The sequence below is a fragment of the Diceros bicornis genome, chromosome 18, assembly GCF_020826845.1.
Source record: "Diceros bicornis minor isolate mBicDic1 chromosome 18, mDicBic1.mat.cur, whole genome shotgun sequence".
NCBI classification, from domain to species: domain Eukaryota; kingdom Metazoa; phylum Chordata; class Mammalia; order Perissodactyla; family Rhinocerotidae; genus Diceros; species Diceros bicornis.
Window position 1 is genome coordinate 59,651,398 of NC_080757.1, and position 12,429 is coordinate 59,663,826.

General features: G+C 50.0%; 1 protein-coding gene across 1 annotated transcript in view; it reads left to right on the forward strand.

Annotated features, from left to right (window-relative positions):
• The window catches only part of CCDC40 (coiled-coil domain containing 40), a 49,183-nt gene that overhangs the window by 24,799 nt on the left and 11,955 nt on the right, over positions 1-12,429 (forward strand). The window contains exons 12-15 of the mRNA XM_058562068.1: positions 5,654-5,897; positions 5,979-6,161; positions 10,271-10,516; positions 11,479-11,692. Coding sequence (XP_058418051.1) covers positions 5,654-5,897; positions 5,979-6,161; positions 10,271-10,516; positions 11,479-11,692 — 887 coding nt within the window. The remainder of the gene's footprint in view (positions 1-5,653; positions 5,898-5,978; positions 6,162-10,270; positions 10,517-11,478; positions 11,693-12,429) is intronic.

The following is a 12,429-nucleotide window of genomic DNA, read 5'->3' on the forward strand; positions in this document are numbered from 1 at the left end:
TTTTCCAGATAACTCCATGTCCTCAATTAGGTTCCAGCCAAATCTTGTACTTTCTCTTTTTCATTCTCTTTATGTTTCTTCATCTAATGTCAGTTCCACAATTTAACTCTGAGAAGACAATCTGACCTCCCCATTCTTTGGGTGGAGGGGAGCACGATAATATTGCCCCCACGTGTCTCATACATAAGCTGCAAGTTTAGCTGAAAGCCTGTGCGTTTCTTGTCAGCTTTTTCTTCTGTCTTCTCTGTTTCGCAGGGGCATTGCACACTGACATAAAAATACAGGGGAAACTTGACACATGCAGTTCCGCTTCGGTTAAATTGGTCCAGAGTGCCGACACAAGAAAGCTGAAGGGTTGGCCTCCCATCTTTTGGCTTCCTTCTCCCTGAATCCTAACAGTGGCAGAGACGGCTCTTGTGGGCAGTTCCCTTCAGCATGGAGTGTGAGGACGGTCCGCCAGCCAGAGCAAGGGAGAGCAGGGTGAGGGTTGACAGTCACCGTGGGAGAGCCTCGGTCCTTTCTTCTGCTCGGCCTTGAACAGGGTCAGACGTGGAATCCAGAGCAAGGCAGTGGTAGCCCCTGATCCAATTGCATTTTTCCATTGTGACAGGCCATGCTCAGCTTGGTGTGGCCTGGCCCCGCAGACCCTCGGAGGGCAGCTCTGTCGTTGCCCGCGTTTGCAGAAGAAGAGGGAGGAGTGGAAGGCAGTGTGGGCTGAGCTGGATGTGGACACTGCCACGGCAACCACAGTGGGCCTCCCTCGGGCTTGGGGTCTGGTGGGCAGCGCCCCATCACTGCCAACATCGCCTACACCCATGGACACCTGCAACCCTGGAGACCAGGGCCACAGTGTGACCACAAAGAGCACCTGGTTAAAAATGTGTCCCCGGACACAGGGCATGGGCCTTGGGGATTGCTCTAACGACTCGTCATGTCCTGTCCCTCCCTCCCACTCAGGGAGGCAGAATGGCTGTCCCTCCACCGAGCTCCCCGAGGCTGGAGGGCACATCCCATTGATTGGACCCGGCAGCCCTGGGTGAAGCCAGCCAGGCTGGTCCCCACCACACTGGCGCTTTAAAGATAGCAGCTACCTGTCGAATCTTTGCAATATTAGTGACAAAGTCACACAAAAGTGGGTCCCAACCACAGGTGAATATTCGTCATTGAGACTGCAGCAAACACTGAAAGTCATGCATTCAAAGGAAACGGGTCATTTTCTTGTGAAACTTCTCCAGACAAGCCAGAAAACACAAAGACTGCACTGGGCTTAACTGGGGGGGGGGGGGGTACCCGAACTAGAACTTACACTCCGTTAGGGATAAGGCCACGAACAGGCCCTCTTGCACCCTGTTATCTGCCTTTGTCTTTTTGTTGTTGTTGTTGTTGTTTTGTTTTGTTTTTTTGTGAGGAAGATCAGCCCTGAGCTAACATCCGTGCTAATCCTCCTCTTTTTTTTGCTGAGGAAGACCGGCTCTGAGCTAACATCTATTGCCAATCTTCCTCCTTTTTCTCCCCCAAAGCCCCAGTAGATAGTTGCATGTCATAGCTGCACATCCTTCTAGTTGCTGTATGTGGGACACGGCCCCAGCATGGCCAGAGAGGCGGTGCGTCGGTGCACGCCCGGGATCCGAACCCGGGCCGCCAGTAGCGGAGCGCGTGCACTTAACCACTAAGCCACGGGGTCGGCTCTATCTGCCTTGGTCTTATCTGCCGACAGGAAACCCATGGGGCAGACGGGCCACTCTGCGGGTTGTTGACCTATCGCTGTGTGTCCTGGAGATCCCGTAACAGGCTCCCTCTCAGTCCTCAAATTGATCAGGCCCAGCGCCTGGGCCAGATTCTCAGTTCTACCAATTGTCTGTTTCCTTTATTCTCTATGGGTATCTATTATTCAAGGAAGTTTTTTTTTTTTTTTTTTTTTTTTTTTTTTTTTTTTGTGAGGAGATCAGCCCTGAGCTAACATCCGCCAATCCTCCTCTTTTTTTGCTGAGGAAGACGGCCCTGGGCTAACATCGGTGCCTATCTTCCTCCACTTTATATGGGACGCCGCCACAGCATGGCTTACCAAGCAGTACTTCGGTGCGCGCCCGGGATCCGAACCAGCGAACCCCGGGCCGCCGCAGCGGAGCGCGCGCACTTAACCGCTTGCGCCACCGGGCCGGCCCCTTCAAGGAAGTTTTTAAAGTGTGTTTTTTTAAAAATAATTTTTAGCAAGGGTAAATAATCACATTACAAGAAATTTGAAAAACAGAGAAAATGGTTTAAGAATACCACTGTCTTTCTCCTTTTGTGACAATGACAATTTATTAGCATTTTGGGCACTTGCAGGTGTCTCTTTCCCCCGTGTATATGTTTTGCCGAGTGTTCACACTTCTGTCTTACAGTTTGTAACTCTGTCTTTTTAAATTGGGCGTCTTATTTTCATTGTCAAATTTGAGACGTTTATGAGGCTGCTACTTCCTAAAAAAGAAAATGAGTAACTTTTTAAAGTCGGGTTTATTGAGGATAATTTATGTACAAAAGTTATCCTTTTTGAGTGCACAGTACAGTGAGTTCTGGCAAATGGACAGAAGACTGACCACGTACATCAAGATGTCAGGCATTCCTTCATCCCGGGGTCAGCAGCTCTCCCAGCTCCAGCCCCCAGCAAACACTGGTCTGCTTTCTGTCCCTAGAGTTTTGTCATTTCCAGAACGTCACATAAGTGGAATCATGCAGTGTGTAGCTCTTCTCATCTGGCTGCTCTCACTGAGCATAGTGCTCTGAGAGTCCTCCTGATGCTGCAAGATCGGCACTTGGTTCCTTCTTGTTGCTGAATAGTATTCCGTCACATGGATACATCAGACCATATTTATCTGCCCCAGTTGATGGACTTGTGGTTGTTTCCGGTTTGGGGATATCATGCATAAAGCTGCTGTGACATTCTGGACAGGTCTTAGTGTGGACATTTGTTTCCATTTCTCCTGGGTAAACACCTAGGCATGGAGATTGCTGGTCAGTGTATATTTTACTTTTTAACAAACTGCCAAAGTGTTCTCCAAGGCGAGTTGTTCCATTTTCCATTCCCACCAGCAGTGTCCGAGATTCCCAGTGACTCCCATCCTCCCCAACACTTAATAGTGTCGTGATTTTAATTTTAGCCATTAAACTCAGCCATTAGTAGATATGTCATGGTGTCACATTGAGGTTTTAATTTGCATTTCCCTAATGACTAATGATGGTGAGCATCTTTTCATGTGCTTGTTTATCATCCATGTATCTTCTCTGCTAAAGAGTCTTCTGATCATTTTTAAATTGAGTGGTTTGGCCCCGTGGCTTAGCGGTTAAGTGCGCGCACTCCGCTACTGGTGGCCTGGGTTCGGATCCCAGCACGCACCGACGCACCACTTCTCCGGCCATGCTGAGGCCGCGTCCCACATAACAGCAACTAGAAGGATGTGCAGCTATGACGTACAACTATCTACTGGAGCTTTGGGGGAAAAATAAATAAATAAAATTATTTAAAAATAAAATAAAATAAATAAATAAATTGAGTGGTTTATCTTATTACTGAGTTATAACAGTTCTCGTATATTCTGGATACAAATCCTTTACCAGATGTGTATTTTGAAAATATTTTTCTCCATGTCTGGCTTGTCTTTTCATTCTCTCAGCAGTGTCTTTTGAAGAGCAGAAGTTTTAAATTTTGATGAAGTCCAATTTATTCATTTTTTTTTCTTCCATAGTTCATGCTTTTTATGGCCTCTCAAGAAATCTTTGCCTGACCCTAACCTGGTCACAAAGATTTTCTCCTGTTTTCTGCTAAAGTTTTATCATTTTAGCACTTCCATTTAGGTATATGACCCATTTCAAGTTATTTTTTGTTATGGTGTGAGGTCCAGGTTCAGTCTTTTTTGCACATCTCTCTCCAGTTGCCTGGCACCACTGTTGAAAAGATCATCCTTTCTCCATGGAATACTGTGGCACCTTTGTCAGGAAGGAATCAGCCGTACGTGCATGTGTTGGTGTGTGGCTGTTTGTGGACTCTGTTCTATTCCGCTGATCTGTTTGTCTTTTCTTTCACCAATGCCACATTGTCTTGATAACTACAGCTTTATAGAAGGTCTTAAAATCAGATAGTGGGAGTCTTTGTTCTTCTTTTACAAAATTATTTTGGCAATTCTAGGTCCTTTAAATTTCCATTTAAATTTTAGAATTAACTTGTCAATTTCTGGGGGGGAAAAATGCCTACTGGGATCGTGGTTGGAAACGCATTGAGTTTACTGGTCTGTTTGGGAAGAATTGACACCTTAGCAATAGTGCATCTGCTGCCGAATGGATATGGCATATCTCTCCAGTATCTTTTTTTTTATGTGTACAGATGTTTATTGCTACACTGGTGAAATTAGAAAAACACCAGAAAACTGGAAAAAGCCTAAATGTGTATCAATGAGGATGATTAAATTATGGCACGTTCATCATTTAGAATACTGTCTGGTCATTGAAAAGAATTAAGGAGATTTCTGTGTCCACTGATATTGAACATCACTCAGATATAGCACAAGAAAAAGTAAGGTGCAGAATAGTACTACCACTTGTAATTTTTTAAGTGGAGAGAAGTACATATACACACACAAGCATAATGCTTACATACGTGTGAAATATATCTGGAAAGACATTTAAGAGATAGTAACAAGTTGCTGGGAAAAGATAATTGAAGGCTTGAGAATAGATGTGAGAAAAATATGGAAGGTATTATTCTAGTTCAAGAAGAAAGCACTTTTTGAATTTTTGAATAACAACTTATTCAAGGGATAAGGTACTATAAGGCATGTTTGAGTTACAGCAGGACAGCTCAGAATGAAGGGAAAAGATGTCTCACACACACACAAAAATTCAAATTCCATTATCCAGTATCTGGTTTTTGTTTTTGTTTCTGTTTTTTTTTTTGGTGAAGAAGATTGGCTCTGAGTTAACATCTGTTGCCAGTCCTCCTCTTTTTGCTGAGGAAGATTAGCTCTGAGCTAACTTCTGTGCCCATCTTCCTCTATTTTATATGTGGGACGCCACCTCACATGGCTTGACGAGCAGTGCGTATGTCCGCGCCCAGGATTCAAACCTGCGAACCCCGAGCCACCAAAGCAGAGGGCACGAACTTAACCACTATTCCCCTGGGCCGGCCCCCAGTATCTGTATTTTTAACTCGACATTAATTATAGGTATTTCCATGGCCAGGACGCTGAAGGAAAATAATAGAATTTGAAGTGACACCCACCAAGGGTTTCTCGCAGCCACACCATTACTGTGGCCGTGAGCAAGCTTCTCAAGTGCTCTGAGCGTCAGCATTCACATTGATAAAACTGGAATAACAACATTTCCTTTCCGGGATTATTGTTGTGACTACAGAGGATGGGCAGGTGACAACCCCCCAGCACAGCACCCAAGTCCAGGCATTAGCTTCCTTCCCCTTCCTTCTCCCATAATCATAATATTAAAAGAGTTTTAGCTTAGGCTTGAAATAGGTAATAGTTCTATTAATATATTAGAAAATAGCAGTCAAGATTTGGCTACTATTATAAGTCGGTTTCCTAATTTATTTCTCTCCGCTCAGTGAGCTTCCTGAGTGAGGTACCACCTCGTGCACTGATGTCTTTTACTCTCTCAATTTCGGCAGCGAATACCAGCATCAAGTCAAGTCCATCGACAGCGAGATTGAAGCCTATAAGAAATCCATCGTGAAGGAGGAAGAAAAGAACGAGAAGCTGGCGATCATCCTGAACCGAGCGGAGTCGGACGCCAGCCTGATGCAGAAACTGACCACGCAGTGCCTGACCAAGCAGGAGGCGCTGCAGAGCGAGTTCCACACCTACAGGCTCACGCTGCAGGACACAGAGGACGAGCTGGGCAAGGCCCACGTGGTACGGCTGCAGCCCTCACCCAGCAGGGCATGCCTCCCGGGCCTCCTTAACGATGTCCACCCTCCCACTCTTCCTTTCCAGGAATGCGCGGCGGCCATGAGTGAGTTGCAGACCCTCCACCAGACCACCCAGCAGGAGCTGGAGCTGAGGAGGCAGATGGACACCTCCATTGTGGAGAAGCTGCAGGAGCACACAACCTCCAACAAGATGACCAAGTACTTCCACCAGCTCATCCTGAAGGTCCAGAAGGAGAAGACCAACCTGGTATGCCACCACCTCGCACTGCAGCCGCGAGGGACAGCGGGCGCGGGGAGGCGGCACTCGGAGGGAACAGACCACACACAGCGGAATCAGTGTGAGCGAGGGGGCCTCAGCGTGTCTAGTTGCTTTTCATTGTTTTTGTTTGTTTGTTTGTTTTGTGAGGAGATCAGCCCTGTGCTAACATCTGCCAATCCTCCTCTTTTTTTGCTAAGGAAGACTGGCCCTGGGCTAACACCGTGCCCATCTTCCTCCACTTTATATGAGACACCGGCACAGCATGGCTTGACAAGCAGTGCCTCGGTGCGCACCCGGGATCCGAACCGGCGAACCCCGGGCCGCTGCAGCGGAGCGCGCGCACTTAACCGCTTGCGCCACCGGGCCGGCCCGCTTTTCATTTTTTCTAGTAAAAGCAATGCATTTTCATGTAGAAAACCTGAAATACAGAAAGGAAATAAAGAAGAAAATAAGGCAGCTATAATCCCACTATCCAGAGATAATCTCTTCTAAAATTTTGGTACATTTCCTTCTGGAGATTTTTCTAAATGCACATGCTCATACTCACACATGCCAACAAACACATGCACACACACAAACACACTTGTATATCCACGTCCCCGTGCACACACCTTAGCAAACACACTCATGTGCACACGCACTCACACATACAAACACACTAATGTGCACGCACTCATGCAGACACACACGTGCACGCACACCTTAAACAACATAGGACTCGTTATATATCAGTTTTTAAGTTCATTCTAATCCATTTTTCATTAATTTTACTGAAATATGACACAGAGAGAAAAGTGTACAAATGATGTGTGGGAGTTGAAGAATTTTTCACTATGTATATAGTGTTTTATTTTGCTTTATTGGCCATATTGAACATAACACTTTCCATTAAATAGTCTTCAAAAACCTACATTTTTGTTTCTACATAACATTGCATCATATGAATGTATGTATGTTGTTTAACGATTCTCTCGTTAGACCCTTCAGGTGGTTCTAGGTTTTAAATATTGTAAATAACTCAGCACTGACCATGCTTGCTCGTACATCTTTGTCCACATGTATGAGGATAAATTGCTGCAGCAGAAGCCCTGGGTCGAAGGGTAGAAGTGTTTTCAATGGATTATGGAGCCTCTGCTCGCCAAGGTTTGGCCTTGGGGTCCTTGAGTGTGATTTGAGCTTCCTGGCCTGGGGACCCCCACAGTGAGCTCTCTCTTGCTCTCCCAAGGGTCTTGCTTTACTCTGTGCTGTGGTGGGGGTCCCTGTGTCCTCAGAAAGCAATTCCTTACTTGAATTGTTTCTTCTTTGCCTCTTCCCATGGTGTGACCCCCGTTGGAGTCCTCTGCCTCAGCAGGCCCCTTTGGAGGACCCCACGGAGGCCACCACAGCCTGCACCAGGCTGAGGGCACATCCTGGCAGAGGGCTTGCCCCTGGCTCCCCACCTAAGACTCAGGAGGAGAGGCGGGTCCCGTCCAACCTTCCGAATTCATGTAGCAGCAATCACCTGAACACATTTCCTTGGTTTTCAGCCCCGCCAGAAGGTTCCACCTGTGTGACTCCAACCCAGGCCCTTCTGAGGGGTGGGAGATGAGGGGGAGCCAGGGCCCCTCCTGGCCTTAGGTGAAGAGCATGAGTCCTGTTCCCGTGTGATCTAGGCCTCTGCCTTCACTTTCTTCCCTGGTACGAGACACCTCACAGGTGTTGGAGGATTAAATCTAACTGTTTATTAAAATCCAAGCAATTTTTATTAAAATTCAAGCCAAAATTCATGCCTGGGGAGGGCCAGAGGCAGTGCTCCCTAAATGTCAGCCATCGCCATTGTTGTCCTGGTGGATAGTGGTCAGGAGGAGGCCCAGCTGAGCCAAAAGTGCCCCGCCGCCCACTGACGGGGCTCACTTGTCCTCGTGGGAGGGCCAGGCCGCTGTCCACCTGGCTGGCAGCCTGAGGCGCCTCACCCCTTCCGGATACCCAGGAGGAGGGCAGCTCGCTCCTGGCCTGGTTGTGCCAAGGAAGTTGGGAGACAGGGCTGGAACCAAGACTGCACATGGCTGGGTATCCTTGGGACGTCCTGGCTGACGCTGGCAGAGTCCCACCGGTCCTTTCTCTAGAAAGTGAGGGCAAGACCACCTGCTGGGAGCAAAAGTAGGGGCACTGTGGTGCACTAGAGAAGGTGAGGATCATGGTGGGTGTGGAGTAACCTACCCACTGAGGTGGGTCCCCAGACCCCCAGTGGTGGCACATGTACTACCACTGATGTCCAGCAGAGGGCAGTAAAGAGTCTTGGGCCAACATTCATCTATTACAGTTGCCCCTGACATGCAGGTGGAGCTCCTGAAAGGGGCACTTTTTCCAAACTGCTCAAAAACCCCATGGGCTGGTGGCAGGCGGGGTGGGGCATCTCTGGGACAAGGAGCAGAGATTGTGGATTGACAGAATCATCCAGAGCTGGGGTCCAGAGGGAGGGTGGCCATGGTCAATGGTGGGGTCTAGACAGTTGATTCAGGAGCGGTACTGACGTCCCGGGAGGGGGCCAGGGTGGTCTCAACAAGAACAGCCCAGAGGCAGAGCTGGGGAAGGACCGGTGTTCTGGCTGGTCTGGCTGGTGGCTGAAAGGGGACTTAGGACCTGAAGCCCCCGCAGGGCAGTGAGTGCTGGGTAGAGAGGAAGGTGGGGGCCCCTGTGAAGACCTTGGCAATCTCAGTCTTGGCAAAGAAAGGGGTGCGTGGCATAGGCTGAGCTCAGAGGGGCCAGAGGGCCCCAGAGCATTACTTTAGGGAGCTGAGTGACTTAAGATGTTAGAAGCTTCTGCTCCAAGTGGGCAGGGTCTGGCTTTAAAACCTAGGAGTGTTGGATGTCCTGGAAAGTCACTCACAGTGGCTGGTCAGAGAGTGCATGTGAGACAGAGCCAGCCGGGGTCATGGGGAGAGGAGGCGAGGAGACCCTGGCAGCCATGGGCCATGAGAGAGCTGAGGCTTTGTGTGGGCAGAAAAGGGCGAGGGGCTGGCTGGTAGGGTCAGAGCAGAGCCACAGAAACCAGGGAAAAGGACCCGGTTCCCAAAGTGAGCCTGAGTGGCTGTGACCGCCGCTGCCCCCCTTCCTGATTCGCACAATATCCTTATGATAAACGCTCTGTCGCAGGAAGGGATCCGAGCGAATCTGTCTTCTGAGAGCCGGCAGAGGAGGTTGGGGTGGGCTGCTCAGACCTTCGGGACAGCGGGCAGGCCCTGAGGAGCCCTCGGCTGCTCTACCACCAGCTGAGGCTCTCGCTTCCAGAACCCAAGGTTGGCAAGACCCAGAGGTCAGAGCCCACAGTGGGATCTTTTCTTTCCAGGACTGTGTCCAGCTTTTCAGTAAAATGTAAGGACATTTGCCCCACAAATGCAAATTAGAAATCGTTGTTAAGTGTGGGCCACAGCATTATTTAGACTAGGAACACTGGTAACAGATTGCAAGCTCAAAGAGGGCAGGAATCTTGGTTTTCTCCACTGAAGCATACCAACTGCCTGCAGCAGCCGCCAGGCATTCAGTTAGCAGTTGTCGAATGGATGAGGGAACGCCTAACGACAACCGTGACTTGCTTCCTTGTTTCAGATATGATAGAGTATTGCACAACCATCAAAAAGGATATGACATAAGAATGTAAGACAAGATTTGTCAAATTAAAAAGCAGCTTACAAACCTACATGTAAAGTGTGATCCTGCTTTTGTGTTTTTGGGGGAGGAAGGGGGTTTCTATATAAAGAGTGGAAGGAAAGATAGGTTCCAGATAGCGTGGTAGCTAACCGTGTGGCAGAATTGTGGGTGAGTAAAATGTTCCCTTCTTTCCTCACCTGTATCTTCACATTTCCCCACAACGTCTGTTACTGTTTGTTTCATAAGAAGAAACAATAATGTTATCCTTCTTCTTGGTGAGAGATCACCATTAGAGTTCCAACAGGCAGGTCCTTTGACAGATCCTTGAGAGGGAGAGAAAACTGACAGCCCCTCTCCTGATTACGGTGTGGAATTTCTCCAGATGTTCAAGGACACAATAGGCCGGCCGGCTCATATGGAGCCTCCCAGAAAAAAACGTTCAGACACGTTTCCTCTTGTTAATTCAGGTGACACATCTTTCCAAAATTGATGGTGATGTCGCTCAGACCACCCTGGACATCACGAACGCCAGCTGCAGGCTGGACATGCATCAGAAGACGCTGGCTGAGCTGGACCAGGAAGTGAAAAAAGTCAACGACCTCATCTCCAACAGCGAGAACGAAATCTCCAGACGCACGATCCTGATCGAGAGAAAGCAAGGCCTCGTCAACTTCTTCAACAAGCAGCTGGAGCGGATGGTTTCTGAGCAGGGGGTAGGACCCGGGCCGGGAGGCGCCTCTGGTCGATGTTTGCGCCTGGCCATTTCAGGAACTGCTCACATTTAGACATGAGCTCCCATGGAACACAGTCATTCCTTCTCCCCTTTTACAAGTGAAATGGCGCGTGTGTGGGATGCTCTGAGTCAGGGGTCGGCAAACCTTCGTCTGTCAAGGGCCTGTTAGTAACTATTATAGGCGTTGCGGGCCAGACGGTCTCTGTTGTAACCATTCACCCTGCCGTGGTGGTGAGAAGGGAGCCAGAGGTGATACGTGAACAGATGGGCGTGGCCGTGTCTAGTAAAACCTTATTTATGGCACTGAAATTTGAATTCCATATAACTTGCGCCTGGCACGAGATATTCTTCTTTTGAGTTTTTGTACAGCCCACAGGCCATAAAAAGACAGGCAGTGGGCAGTCTGATGAGTTCGAGGCGTGAAGTCCTATAGGTTATCCAGTCACCCGTAACCTAAGGACCCCCATGGGCTTCAAGTCCCAGAGTGGGATGGGCAGCTGGGGGCACACTCTTAGGTAGACCCCAAACACCAGAGAGCCCTCTCAAAGCCCTACCCCAAATGGATGCTAAGGGAGTAAAGACCCTGACCCCTGACAGTGTGCTGTTAAAAGCCAACTTTCAAGCCCCTTTGGGTAATGGAGGCCCCGACGACCCTGCCCCTGTCCCCACAAGGCTGTGGCATGGTGGGGACACGCCAGTAGGGGGGAGGGGAGGGGGCTTCAGAGCCCCCAGTGACCTGTAATTCCCACAGCAGGTCCAGGGCATACAGCCTGGGCCCTCGGGGGAGAGAACTCAATGACGGGACCCTGCTCCTCTGAGTAAATCCCCCCACCGTTGAGCAGATGCATGAGCTCAGGGGTCCCAACCCTCTGCAGCCCGCCAAGAAAGCAGACCTTTGAAACAAGGAGGCTCATTTTGCTTTTTGGCGAACATCCCTTTCAGGGGGAAGAGGTGGGGCCCCTGGAGCTGGAAATCAAAAGGCTGAGCAAGCTGATCGAGGAGCACAACAGCAGCGTGAGGCAGGCGCAGGGCACCTGGCTGCGCCTGCAGCAGGAGATGGTGATGGCCACGCGGGAGCGCGAGGAGCAGCTGGGCTCCCTGGCCGCCTTCAAGAAGGAGGTCCGCATCCTGGAGCAGAAGAAGCTGCGAATAGAGAGTAAGTGCCGCCCTGCGCTCCGTTTGTCTGCAGCGACCCCGCAGCTCGGGGGCGGTCACACCTCCCAGGGCGGGGGTCCCTCGGTGGAACGCCCTGCCTTGTTTTCAGGAAGGCTTAACAGCAAACCACAACAAGGCTCACACCACATTGTGTAAATATGAGCCGTTGCTCTGACCAGCCGCCCGGTTTGCAGTCACAGTAGAAGCGTTGAGAAGATTTACTGAATTTGTTAAGTTCGTGGACTTTGGGGTACTCCCAGAGAGAGGAGAGTTAGAAACCTATCCCCAGGGGATCCCCCAGCCCCTGGCTTGCTCCGGGCTGTGTCTAGGTCCTAGGGGCCTCCATGGGCCAGGGTTTCCAGAGGGGAGGCAGACACCCTTCCCGGGCCACATCAGCCCCACGGCCACGTGCTGAGGCATCCCACTCCCACTTGGTCCCGCCTGCTCTCTGACGGGGGATCCAGCAGGTCAGCCCGGCCACGCAGCCCCACGGGAAATGCTGCCCGGTGGTCCGGGGCCCACTCCTCCTGGGCACATCACGCGCCATTTCTTCCCATCAGTCCTGCCACCTTCTTGCTGTGCTCGAGGGGCGGCCAAACCCACCTGTTGGAGATTAGGGCCCCTGAGCTCGGCCAGGGCAGGGCAGGGGGGCAGGGCCCACCTTTCCTGGAGACTGAGTGTCTGAGCGAGGACCACATCCCCGAAGCACAAGGAACTCGCATGTGCTCCGGGGAGGGG